Source organism: Carex rostrata, chromosome 3, assembly GCF_964058835.1.
Source record: "Carex rostrata chromosome 3, lpCarRost1.2, whole genome shotgun sequence".
Lineage (NCBI taxonomy): Eukaryota > Viridiplantae > Streptophyta > Magnoliopsida > Poales > Cyperaceae > Carex > Carex rostrata.
This window is the reverse complement of record NC_135920.1, coordinates 3,839,182-3,859,761: the sequence shown is the minus strand read 5'-3', so window position 1 is coordinate 3,859,761 and position 20,580 is coordinate 3,839,182. Positions and strand designations below refer to the sequence as shown.

Sequence of the window (20,580 nt, the reverse complement as noted above, 5' to 3'; positions counted from 1 at the left end):
TTCTTCTTCCCCGGGGTGTAAGTATTTGACCCCTAGATGAAATGTAATTGTTTGATCTCTAGATAAAGCATAATTGTTTGGCCTTTTTGATTTCCAACACTCTATTCATTTAGTTATGTCACATGATTTTTTACTTTTTGATTACGTGATGTAATTAAGTTACGACGTATTAGTCCTCACATCACTGTTGCACAGTTGTTTGAATGATAATCTTTTTAGAAATTAATTCAAAAAGATTGGAGGATTCTGAGGTGTCTGATCGATGATCTACACGAATGTTGAACGAATCTGATGGTTCTGAAGGGATTTAGCCGGAATTGCCTGGATTTAACAAGACATTATGTAATTATTATAAAGTATAGATTCTCATCAGTAGGATTCCAGTTCTGCCACATCAGAAAATGAAGACTGGCTCCCTGGGACCCGCCAGTTTCTGTCTCTGTGACCCTCGTCCAATATATAGAGTATCTCTTCCTTTCTAAAATAAACTTCCAATAGCAAAAACGAAGCACCTGGCTAGAGCAATGAGTTAAATTTTAAAATAACGATATTATAATTTGAGAAAACATGAACGGTATGTAATTGATTGATTGATTGAGTATTTGTTCATACTTATAATGAGTAGAGTTAAAATGTTTCATTGGTTTTGTGCTCCATTATGCTCCAACATCATTATCTTTTTTTTTTCCTTTAAATTGTATACAGTCGATCCGAACCACTCAATATGATCTTCATATTAAAATGTTCTCGGATACAAAATTTTATATTTTTTGAATTTTTCTTTGCTATTTTTTAAGATAGGTACAAAATCACTGTTTTTAGAAGATTCTAGACCATTCAAAAATAGTAATTTTGTACTAAACAATTAGTAAACAAATTCTAAAATTTTTAAAATTTAAAATTTTTAAAATTTGTTATCCAAGTACATTTTAATATGAAGATCATGTTGGACAGTTCGGATCGATTATTTAGACTTTAAAAATAGAGATAAATGATGTTGGAACATGATGAGGCACAAAACCAATGGAGCATTTTAACGCTACTCCTTTGTAATGCCATAATCCTACTCTATTTATAAAGTTCAGGTCATATTGATATAGCTGTTACAATTAATTACAAGGAAGATTTAAAGGAGATTCTTGCTTTACAATGATTTTACTATAAAAGGAATGATTGTTATCAGCACAGCATAATTCAAAGAATCTAATTAATAGACAACTTGACCCTCATCAATTTTCCTTATTTCAATTTATTCTACTTCTTTAATTAGCAAATTTTTCAGAATCTTTTGAAAAAAGAAAAAAAGAAACAACTCAATATATATATATATATAGTAAGAAAATTCAAACTTTATCCGCATTTGTTTTTAGCATATAAGAGAAAATTTCAAACTTATTTGTATTTCGTTTTAGAATATTCTCCCATAAATTTAGTAATTATAAACTCAAAGTATCAGCTATAGTAGAAATTAAAGATTACTTTTGTTTTTTTTCTTTAATTTTCTTGAAATTAAATGAAAAGAAATTTTAAACAAAATATTTTTTTGTTATTTGATTAAGAAAAAACTTCTATTTTTGCGGATGGCTTAATTTGTTTCTTTTATCTAAGTCAATTGTCTTTTTTTTTTTTTTTTAAAGACATGCTTAATGCATTATTTTGATGTTTGTAATGGCCATATATAATGAACTTGTAAATAAAAAATATGTTTTACTTTCCGTTCACCGAATTTTTTGTTAATACCCAAAATTAATAATAAATTACGGATTCTAACCAGTTTTGTAATTTATTTTCAAAAGTACCCAACCCGGTCTTCTAATAACCGGAAAATAGTAATCTTTCCGGTAAATGAGTGCCCGGAAAAATTGAATATTTTCGGTTAGGGGCTAACCAAAAAAATATGAAACCGGTTATTTGTGCACCGGAAAAATTCAATATGTTCGGTTAGAGGCTAACCGAAAATATATGAAACCGGTTATTTGTGCACCGGAAATGTAATATGTGCACGGTTATTGATTAACCGGTTTTGTATTCGGTTAACAGTGCAGCGGAAATTCGTATCACTCGGTTATATAACCTGCAGATAGTTCTCACATTCTACTCTGAAGAATCAGAGTCTCAGCTAGAGAGAAACGAAAGGAAGAGTCTCAGCCAGAGAGAAACGAAAGAAGAAAAAAAGTAAGTTTTTTTTTATAATTAAGTTATTATTTTTTAACTATCGATTTTTGAAATATAATGAAGATTTCTCCTCCAGTTCTTTGTATTCAAATTATGTCGAAATTTTTATAAATTTTTGAAATATAATTGTTTAGAATTTTTTGAAATATTGTTTAGAATTATTTGGAATAATATTGTTTAGAATTTATTTGTTTAGATTGTTTATAATTTATTTGTTTAGATTGTTTAGAATTTTTATAAATTTTTGAAATATAATTGTTTAGAATTTTTTGAAATATTGTTTAGAATTATTTGGAATAATATTGTTTAGAATTTATTTGTTTAGATTGTTTAGAATTTATTTAAATAAATTTTTGAAATATTGTTTAGAATTTATTTGGAATGTTTAGAATTTATTTGTTTAGATTGTTTAGAATCAATTATAATCATTCATACAAAAATAACTCAGTAAACAAATATTACTTGCTCTATCAGTAAATAAATAATTATGTTAATTATTTTATCTGTTAACTATCTATATTTTTTTGAAATTATGTTAATTATTATTTCTTCTAACCGGTTTTGTAATCTGCTACAGATACGAAGCACACGATCACACTCAGACGGAGAGAAAGGAAGACACTCAGGCAAAGATAAAGGAAGATAAAAAAGAAAAAAGGTTATTTTTTATAATTAATTTGTAATTATTTATGTTGTTATTTGTACCAATCAATAACTAAAAATAGGTTAATTACATATATTATATTGTTTAGACTAAATTTTTTTTTATTTTAATTTTAATTTGTAATATAATTAATTAGTTCATTTCAACTGGTTCAGGATATTGTCCAAATAATTTAGAATTTTTTCGAACATTCCAAAATGGTTTATAATTTTATAAAATTCAAAAATAGTTAAGGATATTGCAAAATGGTGCAGAATAAGTTAGGAATATTCAAAATGGGCTAGAATAATTTAGGAAATTGTAAAATAATATAGAATAATTTTCAGAGGTTCGGACAATTTTTAATTATTTATATGTTGTTATTTTTTGAATTGCCATACCAATTGAAACTAAAAATGGATAGAACTATTTGTGTGAAGATTTATATTGGAGGAGAAATCCAATACAATGATGATGGGGTATTTTACAGTACCCGAGCTAAATACTCATTACTGCTAACCGCGAACCACAACTTTGATTATCTTCGGAATGAGATTTATAAATTGGTTGGGTATAATGTTAGTCAAGCAAATCTGGAAATCCAAGCCAGGTTTAATATGTCTACCGATGGGGGATGTGTCCATCAGTTAATACCTGTAATAAACCAACAATCGTTCGAAATGATTTTAGGAATTGTGTCGTCATTTTCACAAATGTTACCGATTCTGGAGTTATATGTAGAATTGTAACCGAACTATACCAATCAGATTCCTGAACCTCGATCCCGACCCAGTACCAGTCAGAATCCTGTGGATCCCGACCCAATACCAGTTAGATCCCGACCTAGTACCGGTCGGCACTCTGTGGATATACCAGTGAGACCCCGACCCAGTATCGGTAGCAACTCTGTGGATCTACCAGTTAGACCCCGACACAGTACCAGTCGAAACTCTGTGGATCTACCAAGCACATCCCGACCCTGTACCAGTCGGGTCCGTAGACAGGTACGTGATTATTCGCATGTCCCTGTGGATGCAATTGATTCTGACAGTTTGGAGATTGGAGATGAGATGCTCTCAGGTGAAGAATCGGGTTCGGACGATGATATTGAACCGCCCAGCCAGACACCTTCACAGTACTGTCAAACACATACCCGTCAAGCACAGTACCTGATAACTGGTCGGGAAAGTATGACACATCCGGTTGATAGTTTCAATGACATATCCAGTTTTCGGCTTGCGGATGTCGATTTTTTTGGTAGCTCAAAAAAAACATTCGATAATCCATTGGCTAAGGGTGTAGTTTATGAGTCAAAAACGGCTCTAAGGATAGCAATCAATGAGTTCCATCTCGATAAGAATTGTGAGTGTAATGTCCTTAGAAGCGAACCTAGACGTTACGAGGTGGTGTGCAGAGATAAATTTTGTAAATTTAAGGTATGCGCGAAGCAGAACGGTCTTTCAGAATCTTGGATTATTACGAAACAAGCATATCCTCACACGTGCACAGTATCGGCAACACGTACTGATCATTGCCAGCTTACAGCAGAGATGGTTGCCCTTACGATTGATAAGACCATTAGAAGGGATGTGTGCTCTTCTATAAATCATATCCGAGATATCGTCATGCAGAAATATAATAAGGTAACCCCCAAGTACAACAAATTATGGAGAGGCCGTGAGCTTGCTATTGCAAATCTGTTTGGGAGTAAACCTTACTTGTGCAACTCAACATGCGTGTGCCTATTCAATGGTTGTGGCACCGGAATCTCCTGAAACAATCCGAATTGCCGCATGCAACGATCCGGATAGGTATGCTCAACGATCCAATAAAATATCAGTGGACCGCGATACAAGTAGTAGGGCTGATAAATTTATCAAGAATGTGAGTTATAATTTATAAATACGGTAACATATAACTAAATAAAATAACTAGATTGACACATACCCTTCCCTGTTGAGTCACTGTCGGAAGCTTGCTGTAGACCCTCCCGTACGACTGCCAATTCACATGATCCTCCGTCAAACTCTGAAACTGGCCCCGCGGGATACGTGCACCCTGGGTCTTGAAGTGGGAGGATGACACGTATTTGTGTGGACCACACCATTTGTACGCAAAAGATGCGCATGTATCAAGCGTTGGAGCACCCCAGGCAGGTTCCCAGTTTGTAGTTTGAGGCTCAAGCCGAAGAACTGGAAAGCGGGTCCACGACCAGTGCTGCAGAAGCATCACCGGACCATGCATAGATCCTCTATCGAGCTCGGTAGCGACACATAGATGTCGATACAGATATGCAAGAACGGCTCCACCCCAATTGTATGGTACCGGCTGGTCCAAATTCACAATTAGATCGAGATACCACAACGGTATCCCGTCCCCGCTACTATCTGGGAACAAACTGGACGACATCAGGTCCAAGATATATGCACGTACATACCTAGCAAAATTGAAGACAATCATGGTACATTATTGATAGGCTAAAGCACGAATAAATTGATATATATATATAGTTAGTTAGTTAGTTAGTTACCACTTCAGTATTTGATCGTTGTGATCTGCCGGTAGCTTCTCAAATCGTTCACGAAACTTAGATTTCAGGAAAGTCAATTCCATGCTTCTTTCATTTCCCTCAGGCCCCCGTTTTTTCATAAGTCCACTTTGCTCATGCTCTTTAATTCCTAACAATTCGAAGAGCCGGCCTTTTGCATTCCTACCGTCTGTACTCCCCGTCACTGGGACTCCCGTAATGGGCAAACCCCACAAACAGCTCACGTCTTCCAAGGTAACTGTAATTTATCAAATAAAAACCTATAAATTTCTTCATTTTAATTATCAGTAAATTATCACAAAGAAAAGATTTATTTAAAGTAGTTCTGAAGTTAATACCTGTCATCTCTCCGAAGGGAAGATGAAAGGTGTGTGTCTCAGGACGCCACCGCTCCACGAGTCCGTGTATCAGCGCCGCATCAATTTTTTTGTGAGGCATGACTGCGATCTGGTATAAACCCAATCGAATCAAGAATGGGGCGTATGCAACATGGTACGCGGTCTGACAACGGTAGTGCTTCACATTTATAACCTCTTTCTTCTACATTACCGAAAATAAAAATTAGAAATTAAAATAAGACTATATTTCTGAACAAGTAAAAAAAAAAGAAATAACTAATTGCTTACCTCCTCAGAAGCCTGACACACTCTGTGACTGCTGTGCGGTATCCACAACAGATCACTAAAAGTACCCCGCGCCATATCTATTTCATCATTCATTTCGTCTGCCATACTACAAAATTAATTCAAAGTTAATTCATTATTTTCAAAAATTTTAAACTAGTCAAAACCGTTTTGGATGTTTCTAATTATTTCTAAACTATTTTGGAACTTTCTACGCTATTCTAGACTATTTTGGAACTTTCTAAATTATTCAGGCACCATCTCAAAATTTTCTAAATTATTCTACACTATTTTAGAACTTCCTAAATTATTTTTTAACATTTTAGAATTTTACAAATTACTCTAAACTATTTTGAAACTTTCTAAATTATTCGGGCATCATTTTAATTATTTCTAAAATATTCTACACTATTTTGGAACTTTCTAAATCATTTTTCACAATTTTAGAATTTTACAAATTACTCTAAACCATTTTGAAATTTTACAAATTACTCTAAATATTTTTTCAATTTCACTTCACGGTACATAGACATGCATCGGAATCTAAACCATTTTTCAATTTTACAAATTACTCTAAATTATTATATACTATTTTACAATTTTCTAAAACTTTTTGGAACTTTCTAAACTAATTTGTAGCAATTCCAAATTATCAAAATTATTTTGATAATAATCTATACCGTTTTGAAAATTTCTAAATTATTCGAAAAACAATATAAATTATTATTATCGAACTAATAATCTCAATCTAAATAATATTATAAATTCTAAACAATATGAACAATATTTCAAATATCACTTCGCGGTACAAAGGCATGCATTACCATATCAGACATGTATATTTGTCTTATTCACGGTTCTAAAAAATTATTTTCGTTATTTCCAAATAATATTTCAAATAACTATTCTAATAATTTTCCAAATAAATTTCCAAACAAATTTCCAAACAATCTAAATAATATTCCAAAAATATCGTCACAATCTAATCAATACTATAAACCATTTTAATACGAAATAAATAAATAAATAAAACCTGCTTTGCAGCCCTCTAACTCTTTTCTTCTGCCTTGTTTGAAGCCCTGCTTCTCTTCCTCGCAGCGAAATCCATCCAAAACCGCCCAAAACCCATATATAAACCAAAGTCACGCGCCCACAGTAAATCCATCCCAAGCCACGCGGAGCCCCCAAGCCGCCACGCGTCCACGCCCCAGCCCGCCCCCCACTCTCTTTCCGGTTATGCAATAACCGGGTCCGGGTTCTGAGTTCGGTTAACCAACAACCGGTATTATCTTTCCGGTTAGCAAATAACCGGACATTTTGAATGGATCCGGTTGTTGGGGTACCGGAAAGATAAGCTAATTTCCGGTTAGCTACTAACCGGTTTGGGTCCTTTTGAAAAAATGCTACAAAACTGGTTAGAATCCGTAATTTTTTATTAATTTTGGGTATTAATAAAAAATTCGGTTCCGTTCATATCTCCATATTTAAAGTTCAAATACTCGATTCAAATTTCTCAGCATGAACTTCATATTGATATGTGCTTGAAGATCAAATTTTATATTTTTTGGAAACATTTATTATTATTTTTTTGAATTTTTTAAAATCACAACTTTTCATTAAATAAAAAATTAAAATAAAATTAAAAAACACTAATGGCTAATTACTTTAAATTTTTCATTAATATAGATATAAAGCTTGATAAACTTCAAATTTCCATTAAAATAATGAAAAAGAAAAAAAATTACTATTGCTTCTCATCTGAACTTAGATAGATACTAGAATATATATTTATGTCCTCTTTATAAAGAATTAACTGATCTACTAGGGACATTAATTATACAAAATATTTGTTTCCTGCATAGGATTGCCTCTTAAGGAAATTAATATTGCAAAAACATTAAGGAAAGATTTTCAAATGTTGAGGAGGCAGTAACTGAAGGGTAAAATTGTCTATCAAATTAAAAATTGAAATAATATTGTGTCATTAATAATTTATGTTGTGCTAATATCATTACCCAAGGCAGCCGGGAAGAAAGAGGAAATATTGTTTGGTTGTAATTTGCAAACTTACCAATGTTTATGCTAAGTATCTCCAAGAGTTGCATCTCCAATGTGGATATTTTACTTCTTATTTTCAACATTTGACATGATGATGCAAAAGACTCCAATTAATTCAAATTTCAAAGTCAATTATCGATCCATTTAATCAGATTTTACTGCTATTCATTCGGTTGCTATGGGAATATGAACATTCTCGTCAAATTTATCATATTAAACTGCAAAAAAAAATTGCGGTAATTCAATCTAAAATCGCAAAAAAGAATTGCAGTTTTAAAAATAAAAAAAGCTATAAAAAAGAATTGCAGTTCAAAAAATAAATGCATTAAAATTAATTTATTAACCTTCTAATTTTTGACCAATTGACTTTATACTAAATTAATTCGAATTCAAGTATTTTTATTTTTTTCCCAATAACTCATATTAATTTTTCTTACAGCCACAAAAAATTCGGCATGAAAAATATTTTTCCGGATTATTTGTTGCAGTCTTTCTAATAAATTAAATTATATAGTATTTCATCTATTTTCAAAGAAATATATAAAATATTTCTAATATTTCAATACAAAAAATAAATTAAATTATAAATATTTCTATACAAATAAAAATATATGAAAAAAAATTGAAACTGCAAAACTTTATAGCATTTTTTTAAAATTGCAAAAAAAAAAATTGCACTTGGAATTCCAAAACCGCAAAAAAAAATTGCGGTAATTAAGTCTCAAACCGCAAATAAAATTGCGGTTTGGGTAGATTTCGAAATAACGCGAAAACCTGAATAGTTTCTAAAATTTCATATTTTTTGTGGATATTAATAAAAATTTTGGGTCTAAAACTCATCAAATCGACTTTAAATGACGATCGGAATTGTTGAAACTCACCTACTCTACGAGTGATGCGTGTATATGTGAAAATTTTAAACATTCGAATTAATTTAGTATAAAATCAAGCGGTCAAAAAACGTTCAAAAAATGAATGCATTAAAATTAATTTATTAACCTTCTAATTTTTGACCAATTGATTTTATACTAAATTAATTCGAATGTTTAAAATTTTCACATGTAGACCCATCACTCGTAAGGTAGGTGGGTTTCAACTTTCAATGATTTAGATTCGTCATTTGAAGCCAAATTGACCTATTTTATACTTGAGTTCACTAAAGAACTTGATGAACTTACGAACACCCTAGTTCTACTCTATACATCAAATTATTTTTGTTAGTTTAAACATAAGACGTAGCTTGCTGACAAGCTATAGCCAGCGAAATTAATCCAAGTACAGGTATTAATAACTTATCATGTCGACAAATTTACAAGCCGTTTCTGTTGACTCTGAAACAAAAGAAAAAAAAATGGTGCGTCTTAATTATAAATTACTGGTCTTATGTTAATAATTAAGAAGCTGGTAATTTGGTTCATTGATGATCAAATAAGTGTTAAATTGTGTCAAATTCACACATATCAAATGTAAATTCAAAGTTCACGTGTAGTTTTTTATTTTTTATTTCCACAAATTTTAACATCAGTTTCACTATCTGCTAAACAAAATTGGTCATATCTCCTTCCAAAAGACATGCATCACGACCCAGCTCGGCCACTCTAAAAGATTTTTTTTAAAAAGTAACTATAAGATGCTGATTTTCTAATTTTATTATATTTATTCTGATATTTTTATTTATATCCATTATATAATATATTTTATTAAAAATAACTAAGATTTTGAGTTATTATCTAAGTCGCAGGAATTTTCTGCAATTTGGAATAAGGGTCGCAGGAAATTTCTACGATTTTTTTTTTTTGCTTTTTTGCAGATCATGGTTTTTATAAAAAAATTGACGGAAGGGAATTGAGGAGCCAAAACAGGCCGCGTGGCCTTAGTTGCCATGGAGGTTCTTTTTTTTCACATTTTGTAAATAAAATCTTGAGTTTATGAGATTTATAAATAAGTCCATTATTATTTCAAAGAAACTTATTGAACACTTTTTATAACTAAACCTTCAAGTATTGTAATAAATTGAAAAAAAAATCCAAAATTATCCAAAATATATTTAAATTTTTGATAATGCTCATGTTTCATCTAATGGATCAAAAGCAAAGTACTAGAGCAATTATAAAAAAATAAAAATAAATTTATACAATTGTATTAATTAATTTATCAAGAAAATTGTAATAATTAATTTTGATATTATACCATTTTCTTTATTAATATAATTATTACACGTAATTAAATTAATTGGATTAAACAATAACATAACAATATTAATTAATTATTATTATATAAAATACAAATTTTATTCGTTATAATTAAATACGATGTTTTAAATGAGATTTGGTATATTTTTCTTGATCTCATGTTTTGTAATTTCTTTATTTTTCGTGAAATTTATATTCATACATGTCACATCCCAACTTAATTTCTAAAAATAAAGAATGAATAATAATAATAATAATAATAATAATAATAATAATAATAATAATAATAATAATAATAAAAATGATGTATTGTTTGATTATTTCGGATTAAGTTTTATTGATATATATACTATTGAATTTTTTTATTGTCAAAACTTCATAAATTTATTTTTATTTTTTTATAATTTCTCCAGTACTTTACTTTTGAACCATTAGATGAAACATGGGCATTATGGAAAAATAAAATATATTTTTGATAATTTTGGATTTATTTTTGATAAAATCAAACGCAGAAGGAATCTAAAACGTTGGCAATGTTTATAAAAACGTTGTAACGATTTAGACTATCATAACTGCTAAAGAACAGTTGTATCTAATTCAAAATCAAGTTACAAACGTTATAACGTTTATAGAAACGTTGTAACGTTTTAATTAAATCTGAGTTTCAAAAATCATGTTTTTGATCAATATTTTTACAGTGCAAAACGTTATAGAAACGTTATACAATCGTTGTAACGTTTTGGATCGATTAGCTGAGCTGTCAAAAAATTGAAAACCTAAAATCGCATTTTGAGATAAAACGTTGCAACATTTTATCTCATTTAGCTCATTTTTGAACTGACTCTATAAATAGGTCTTTGGGCTTTCTTCCCAAAGTATCTTAGCCGATCCTAAACTTCTAAAAAGTGATTTTCTGAGAGCTTAGCTTGAGAGCTTAAAACTTCAAAATCCCCCAAACAACCTCAAACCCACTTCACTAATTTTGAGTTAGATTAGATTAGAGTGATTTATTGAGTGTTTCTCTTGAGTAGCTTGAACTAAGAGATCTTGTTCTCATCTCTTTGAGTTGGCCGTTTGACTTCCCGCTTGGTGTGTAAGGGCTCAACGGTTCACAAATTATAATCCTTTCGTATTGGATAATAGAAAGGCGCACCACTTGAGGTTGCGAAGCCCCGGAGACGTAGGCCTTGTTGAGGTTATGACGGTTCAAACCCATTGATTTAGCTTAAGGTGCGGAAAGAGTAAAACAATTTTTTTTACATCTACCTTAAGCTACGGATTAAATGAATCAAGAAGATCCGTTTAATCCTATTTACAGATCTACTCCATAATTGATTTTCTAAAGCTTTAAATCTATTTACCAATTAAATAGATTAATATAACAATTTATACCTTGTTTCCAAATCACAGTTGGAATGCAGACCGAGCGAGAAGAGCTACACCAGGGAAGAAATCGACTCGGAGTATCACACGTGTGATACCTCTATCGGTTATCCACCAGGACTAACTGGAGAGCGGTTTATTTCTTCTGCTAGAAATACCGTAAACCGCAGAATTCTGCAGAAACACTATCCACCAAAAAAGGGACAATTTAAATATATTTAAGACTCCAAGTTATTCCGTTTCACTTAAAAGCAAAACCAGAAATACCGCAGAGTTTGCAAAAATATATTATTTCCGAATTTCGTAATAATTGAAACCGGGGAAGAGAGAAATTCCGATTAACGAATTAATCAGATTAACATGTGAATTAGTAAGTTTTCTCTCTACCCTCACCCCTCTATTTATAGTGTTTTGAGGAGGTTCGCAAAAGATCGAAATACCCCTCAAAACAAATCTATTTACCAAAAATCCTTGACACCTCATCCTTTAATATGTGAAAATACCAAAATACCCCTTCCACACTCTTCTCCATGCTTCTACACCCTAAGGTGTCATGCAAGGTGGCATAGGTGTGAAATGACCATTTTGCCGTTGGCCCATTAAGGCATGAATAGTAAAAGGCTTTGATTTTGGGCTTTGACTTTGAGCTTTTAATTTTAATTAAGGCTTTGATTATTTTGGGCTTTTAATCCCATAATTCAAATCCATAATTAACAAATTAAAATCCAAATCAAATATATATAATTGTCATATACAATTATATTTCTTTTCGGTTGTTGTTCGGTAACTTTTATACAACGTAACGTGTACGTTTATAAATTAACCGTTGTTTCTGCTTGTCATTCTAAATGACATTTATAATTTAATTATATCACGTATAATTAATTATAACCATCTTAATATTAATTATAATCAATTTATAATTAATCAGTAAGATTCTCCGAGTAGCTCCTATATGGTGTGACCCAATAGGATCTGTGTTATGTTGGTAAACAGAGTTAAAACTGTTTTAACTTCTATAATCATGAGTGGTATCTAGCAACACATCATGACCATCCAATTACACAGATGATGCTGTACTGTACAATATCACGATCCAGTAAACTATTTACTTGTGTCAGTTCTTTTGTCTCATAGCTATCAGATTAGTTTCAAGGTAGATGTGTGTCATCCTTGCAAACTTAATCTTTTCTTGATCTTGAGCAGATTATCAAATATAATTACTCTTGTAATTATACCGCATGCAGATAATCTAACTCTACCAAGGGGCCCAGTGATGCTATAGCTCGTATAGAGATACGAGGGACAATAGTACTTTTGGTAAACCATCACTACCTCAGCTAAGCCATGTATACCGAAGAGCTACCGTTATAACTGCATTTTACCGACAGCGTTTGATAACAATCACACATATACATTTCTTAGTAGGAAAGATGAATACCTCATACTTTAGAACTTAACACTGAATGAAAACATTAATGACACGAACACAATTCTATTTAATTTTTCATTCGGGGTCTGTCAAATACCATGTTCCTAGAACATGTATCTATGTGATTAAAATGACATCTCATGTCAGGTGGTTTGTAAAACTTAATCATCTTTTAATCCACATACTAACCTTATCGCGGTAATTAGTGTTCCTGCTAATTACCTTGGTCAGTGACTATTTAAGAGTATATATCATCTATATTATGGAGTTTCACAATTTCAGTCATGAACTCGAAATGATCCATAAATGCAATAATACTCAAGGCAACAAAATGATAAACATTCAATTCATGAACAAAACTTTATGATAAATTATCGTATTATTGACTTCTAGATTATTACAAACTAACAGGCCTTTGTTTTGCCGAACTCCGTTAACACCCCGCGTGTCAAATTTCTCTAAACTCATCTATTTACTTTCAATTGCAATTTAATTTCTGTTTTTGAGCAATTAGAGGTGCACTAAGTGTAACAGCAAGGATGTCGTTTTGTTGAGTTGCATGCCTGGCCCGACTGCCGGGGCATGACAAAATGGTATCAGACCATTCGTTCCTCGGACTGTGTTTGGGTCCAAGCTTCATTTGTTATTATTGTTCTGTTTGAATTGAATTGAATTGAATCTTGATCAATCTTAACAAGTTTGACAAGTATCTTGACTTAAATCTGTATGATCCAAATTGAATTTGACATTATGAAAATTGATTCATGAAATTGTTCTAAGAATTATATTTGTGTTCTTATCATTTTGAATAATTCTGACAGCTTTCCGGACTTATCTGAATAGACATTATGGAATATTGATTCCTGAAATTTGAAAATTGATTGATTATTAATTTCGTAATATCTGTCATTCGTGGTATCATTTAATATATTGTTTGACTCACGTAGTATAGAATTTTAAGGCAAACGAATGAATGGAAATAAATTAATTTAGTTCAAGTTGATTATATTTGGTTTGTATATCATTTGTTTGAATTTTGAGGACAAAATTTTTTTTAAGGGGAAGAATTTGTAACACTTAGTATATATATTTTTAATTATTTTGGACCTATTTATAATATTAGAAAATTATAAGGTTTCAATTGCAAAATTAAAAAAACGAAAAAAAAAACCCATGTGGCACTAAGGCCACGTGGCTCCCACGCGTGAAAGAACCAAGCAACCCCCCCCCCCCCCCCCCCCCACAAATAAAATGAGAGTATACGATTGATCTGATTGAGGAGAGAGAAATGAAAAGGAAATTAGAAAAAAAGAAAGGAAAGGAAAATAAAAGAAAACAAGAGAAGAAAATTAGAAAAAAAGAATAGAAATATTTTGATGAGATGTCCGATTGGAATTCTGACTACGTTTATGTTGATTCTGAACAAGTGTTGCATTTTGAATTGGATTTCTAGATTGATCGGATATGTGTTTTCGATTTGAATAGTTGAATTGGATTTTGATTGGATATTGAATTGGGTTATCGGATTATGATAGTATATTTCACTGGAATATGAGGTCTAGATACTAAAATTGTTTTTAATGGACTGAAATACTGGGAATCGCATGTTTTCAGGAATTTGAACTGGAATTGAACTGTTATTAATGAAAACCTAGGCCCAATTGATATTATCAGTTAAATATGCATACGTAATTTGATCATTAATTGTGTAGATTGATCCAATCATATTGAAATGGTTGTTTATTGTTATTAAGCTAATTATAGAGAATCTGTGTCGTTAAATAATTGGTTACTCGGCTTTGTAGCTGACTATGTATTGTTTCTGTTTGTTATATGTGTTGCGACGTAGGTTGACATGACGACGGATAAATGCAAGAACGTCGTTCTATCGCATTGCCTGCCCGATCCGACCATCGGAGTGTGACAATTTTTTACAATACTTAAAGATTTAGTTATAAAAAGTGTTCAATAAGTTTCTTTAAAATAATAATGGACTTATTTATAAATCTCATAAACTTAAGGTTTTATTTACAAAATGTGAAAAAAGAACCTACGTGGCACTAAGGCCACGTGGTCTGTTTTGGCTCCTCAATTCCCTTCCGTAAATTTTTTTTTTTAAAAGCCATGATCTGCAAAAAAGCAAAAAAAAAAAACAAGTCGCAGTAATTTTCTGTGACTTGGAGCCGTTATTTCGAGTCTTACAAAATTCCTGCGACTAGAGTATTTTTAATAAAAATTCAAAATCTTAATTATTTTTAATAAAATAAATAAAATAATAGATATAAATAAAAATGTCGGATTTATTCGGCTTGACTCTCAGTTAATTAGTCCAAATTAAAATTTATTTATAATTTGATTTATACTTCAGAAGTGATCAAGTTACAACAAACATTTTCTACATTTGCAAAATTCAAATCGTCGATCCAAACCGTTAGATGTAATCTCTACAATAAAATGTGCTTGGAGACCAAATTTTACATATTTTGAAAAATTTTATTTACTATTTATCAAGATGGGTACAAAATTCAATGGTCTAAATTTGACTAGTTTTTGTACTCATCTTAATAAATAATAAAAAATTCCAAAAAATGTAAAATTTGGTCTTCAAGCACATTTTATAGTAGAGATCACATCTAACGGTTTGGATCGACGATTTGAACTTTGAAAATGTAGAAAATACTTGTTGTAACTCAAAAATTGTTGTAACTTGATCCCTCCTCTTTATACTTATATATTATGTTAACATTTTGTTTATCAATTAGCGGAGGAAAAAAAAATGGAGCCGTTTAGAGGCCCTTCCTTTCGTTCGTTATTGGTTTATGTTATATAATTATGAGATAAAATAATTCATAGTTAGAAATATTATGTTAAGACCCTCCCTTTTGCTCGTTCCAATGACTTCATGAGTCTAAAAAACCTTCCACCTTGTCTCGCCGTCTCACTGTTCCCCTCTCTATTTCTCTCTCTCCGCTTCATAACTTGCTCTTTCATTTTTCTCACTTCAATCCGGACGTTTCTCTTCGTCATATTCAGAGTCGTCATCTTAGGTTTCCGCTAAACTTTAAAAGTTTGAACTTTTCTCTTGTAACTACTATCCGATTTTTGACCTTCGGCTTTATTTTACACGGGCGCCCAAAAGCTTGGTGATTAGTAGTCTAAATTAAATCAAAGTATACAAAATATTTAGGAAGAATCTTTTGTCTAATTGAAATCTTTCTGATTTGATCCTACGGTAATTTATTTATAGACCTGCTAATTTGATAGATTTGTCCATGGATAACGGATCGAACAATAATTGGACAGCATTTAGGCCTGCTAATCGGATGAAATCAAACAGGCCCAAAGTTCAGTTCGGATCAGTTAAACCGGGCCGAACTTGAAGGGCCTTTGGACAACCCGTTTAACAGTTCGAACTCAGATCCGATCGATTTCTGTTCGAACACGAACAATCGAACTAAGTCATTCGACCTAACAGGCTAACACCGACTCAGCGCCTCTCTCACGCCTCTGCTTCGTCTCTTCCCCTCTCACGCCTCGCGCCGCTTCGTCTCTTTCCCTCTGTCACGCCTCACGCCGGCACTGCACAGTCTCACGGTGAACCCGCGAGCTCTTCCCTCTCCGTCGCGCCGCCTCCATTCTTGGTAAGTGCCCCTCTTCCTCTCTCTCCCTCGTTCTCTCAGATTAGTTAATGAATAGGTTTGGTGTTTAACACAAAATTTGGGCTAAATTTATAATCTACTATCCTTGTTTACTACTGAGAGATGAGAGAAAAGTTGGATTTTGAAGAGATACTGAATTTTTGAGTTTGTGCGATAATGGAAGTCCAGTAGGTGCTTACATTTTACTGGTAATAATTGGCACATAACTATATTGAAATAAAATCAGTACCAGTCGGCTACCCTGATTGAGAAGAAACGAACAACGAAAATTGCGTCTAAAAGGATTAAATGTTTTTTTATTGAATAGGGCCCGGAATTAAATGGACGGGCTGGACCTTTGGATGAAACAGACACTGTCCGAATATAAAACGAACAGGGCTCGGATTTTATCTTCCCCCATTCAATTTGAATAGGGCCCAATTATGTTATACAATTTATTGAACCAATTATAGGTTGGGCAAACGGTTGACCCATTAGCAGGCCTAACAGTGAAGTACAACATGAAGCCTGTTATCATCACTTATGTCATCACATCATTGGAATTGGGGCAGTCTGATTGGTATTGGACCAAATTTGGTCCAATATTCCACCAGAGCCGTTCGATCAATATTAAGATTCGTGAAATTTTTTTAACATCCGTGCGGATCAAATATGCACAATTTTTAATGCTGATGAAACAGTTCTTACCAACATTGGACCGTTATCATTCCAATCTTATACAGTAGCGGGTGGGGGGGTTAATTCTTATAAGAGGAGGGATCAAGTTACAACAAGTTACCACAACCATTTTCTACATTTTCAAAGTCCAAATCGTCGATCCAAATCGTTAGATGTGATCTCGACAATAAAATGTGCTTGGAGACCAAATTTTACATTTTTTGAAATTTGTTTACTATTTATTAAGATGGATACAAGAATTAGTTAAATTCAGACCATTGAATTTTGTACCCATCTTAATAAATAGTAAAAAAATTCCAAAAAATATAAAATTTGATTTGGAAGCAAATTTTATTGTGGAGATCATGTTGAACGGTTTGGATCGACGATTTGGACTTTGAAATGGCAGAAAATGGTTGTGGTAACTTATTGTAACTCAAAATTTTTTGTAACTTGATCTCTTCTTATAAATATCCTGTAAAATCCTCCATCTCTGTTAGACTAGCAGTGGGCATGGAACTATTTTTTATTTTTGACCCTTTTATGAATATCCTGTAAAAAACATTTGTGTCAGACAAGCATAGCCGAGAAGACAAGATGAGCATCCATAGCGGCAACGGTTGCGAGGATTTTGATGAGGGAGAGGTTTTCATAAGTGAAGATGATATCATACATGAATACGACATTGATGAAGAAGGTTTTTTTTTTTTTTTTTTTCTCTTAGCTCTATTCAATTATTTGTATTAATTCTCTTATTTTTATTTTTCTTGTTATAAAATTTGTAGTTCTCCTTGATCAAGATGATGATATGGAACCTGATGACAATTCTGGTGAGCTAGCATTGCTATTGTACTTTTACTTGGTTTATTCGTATTGCCTTCCAGTACTATATATAGTACCAGTTGGTGTCATTTTGAATTGTTGGTCTTTCATTTGTAGTTTTTTTTTTTCTTTTTAAAGCATGAAATAACTTTGGTGCTTATTCTTAGCAGAAGAAGAAGTAGAAGGAGAAGAAGAAGAAGAAGAAGAAGAAGGGATACAAGATGGAGCCATTGGTTCCATTTACAAATTCCAGAGGCATACTGGTAAGTATACTACTATCATGTATTGATGATAAATAAAATAATGCTCTTTTGTATATTCTGGAGAAAACAATATAATTATTTAAATAAATGAGTGTGAAAAGTTTTTTTGTATTGAATTAGGATAGAAATGTACTACTTATTAGTCTGTGGTTACTACAATTAGTTTTTGTGAACAAAATATCAATTATAAAATAGAAAGCATAGGCAAGCACAAAAAGAAGTTACATTGAAATTAGTATGGTTGCATTAAAATATCGTAATTGGAAGGTTTAAAGCTAGTACTGATTATGATTGTTATGGAATTAGTAATTGGAATACAAAACCTGACAATTTTTCACCAAAGATAAGTGGTTCAAGTTAGTCGCACAGCTAAAACTGTTTTTGTTGATATTCGTATGGTTTATTGAATACAGACGAAGTTTATACAGTGGCATGCAGTCCTGTAGATCCATTACTTGTGGCCACAGGTGGGAAGGATGAAAGAGCATATCTTTGGAAGATCGGAAACCCTGAAGCAGTACTTGAGCTTCAAGGTTAGTGTTTGTGGGTGTCAGTATGTGTGTTTATTTGTGCATTATAGAGGAAAAATGATGAGTATTGAATCATTTGGTGTGCATTATCTATGGACATTATTTCTGTTGATTATTTTATTTTAAGATTTATTTGGTGTTTTCTGGTTGGGATTGGATTTGTAGAGATATGTTAGTTACATATGTTGAAATTTCTGGTTTTAGAACATGACACAATATTGGATAAATAATATGATTTTTTTGCTATTCCAGCCTCTATTCTTTAATAACAAGACTCAAATATTTAGTAGTGGATTGTGGTACCTATTTTTCAATTTTTGTTGGTGTGGTAGAATACAAATATTTGATCTTTATGAGACATAAGCAATAACTCATGTAACTCCTCATTTTGAAATCCAATCAGGGCATACAGAAACCGTGACTAGTGTAGCCTTTAGCCATGATGGCCAACTACTCGCATCAGGAGGTTTTGATGGCTTGGTAAAGGTTTGGGACATTGCTTCGGGTACCCTAAAATTCACTCTCGAGGGCTCTGGTGAAGGATTTGAGGTAAAGTACCTAAATACAGGAACTTGCAGGTACTTGGAAAGGGTTATGATTAGACATTGTTTCTAGAATTGCTACAATCCTAAAAGCACATTAAAGCACACACCAAGTTAGAAAATGCTATTAATTAATGGATAATAGGCACAATGGTTAACAAATAAAAATATTCTAATTATACCAAGTAAAATTGGGTATATACTACATACTGTTACACTATCATTCCAGGCTTAACTTGTTTAATACCAGATATGTTAACCCTTGGTTCATATTTAACTCATGCACTTGATTTTAATTTTTTAAATTTGAAGTTTGTTAAATATTATAATTTGATTTGGATTTTTGACTTTGAAATAGTGGATAAAATGGCATCCCAAAGGGCACCTGATAATTGCTGGGTCTGAAGATTCTAGTGTTTACATGTGGAATGCTGATAAAGGAGCCTTTCTTAGTTCCTTCTCAGCCCATAGTGGTGTAGTCACTTGTGGTGGCTTTGACCCCGATGGTAACTTCATATCTCTTCTGAATTTATATCTATAATTGGATTTGACCGTATTATTCCTTGCATTATTCTCAAAATATTTACAATTATCCTCAAATATTCAATCAAGTGCAAGTTTAATATATGCAATCTAGCTTGAGTTTACTTAATTATTTGGTAGAATAATAGATTTCTGGTTCTTTTCTTATATTATATCTTTTAAAGATCCCAAAGTTATTCTATAGACTAAGATGTCTAGGAGATGTATGAGAAATATGCTGTAACCTTTATATGAGAGAGAAATTTGCAAATTCAAAATCTAAGTAAACTGCAAATAGATAACAAGTAAATATCTTAAAATATATATACAATTACCTCTGCATATGTTTCAGTTTATGTATTAGATTGAAATCTTTTTGCAGGTAAGATTTTATGTTCTGGTTCTGATGATAAAACAATGAGGATATGGAACCCTAAAACTGGGGAAAGCATTTATCGTATTTTAGGTAAAAAACAGAATTAGAGAATTTATTGTATTTATTGTTTCTTCACTTTTTTACCATAGCTATCA

The 20,580-nt window shown here is 31.8% G+C and overlaps 1 protein-coding gene across 4 annotated transcripts in view; it reads left to right on the top strand.

Moving 5' to 3' along the window:
- LOC144551007 (uncharacterized) overlaps window positions 1-20,580 on the top strand; it is a 55,880-nt gene that overhangs the window by 32,263 nt on the left and 3,037 nt on the right. For 2 of the 4 annotated variants that reach the window (XM_078298780.1, XM_078298779.1), the window contains exons 2-8: window positions 17,945-18,067; window positions 18,156-18,200; window positions 18,360-18,455; window positions 18,869-18,988; window positions 19,389-19,534; window positions 19,886-20,033; window positions 20,432-20,515. In XM_078298780.1, coding sequence (XP_078154906.1) covers window positions 17,968-18,067; window positions 18,156-18,200; window positions 18,360-18,455; window positions 18,869-18,988; window positions 19,389-19,534; window positions 19,886-20,033; window positions 20,432-20,515 — 739 coding nt within the window. In that variant the 5' untranslated portion in view covers window positions 17,945-17,967. Of the gene's footprint in view, window positions 1-16,536; window positions 16,696-17,944; window positions 18,068-18,155; window positions 18,201-18,359; window positions 18,456-18,868; window positions 18,989-19,388; window positions 19,535-19,885; window positions 20,034-20,431; window positions 20,516-20,580 lie in introns of those variants that run through there. The other 2 variants (XM_078298781.1, XM_078298778.1) reach the window with 2 other exon arrangements.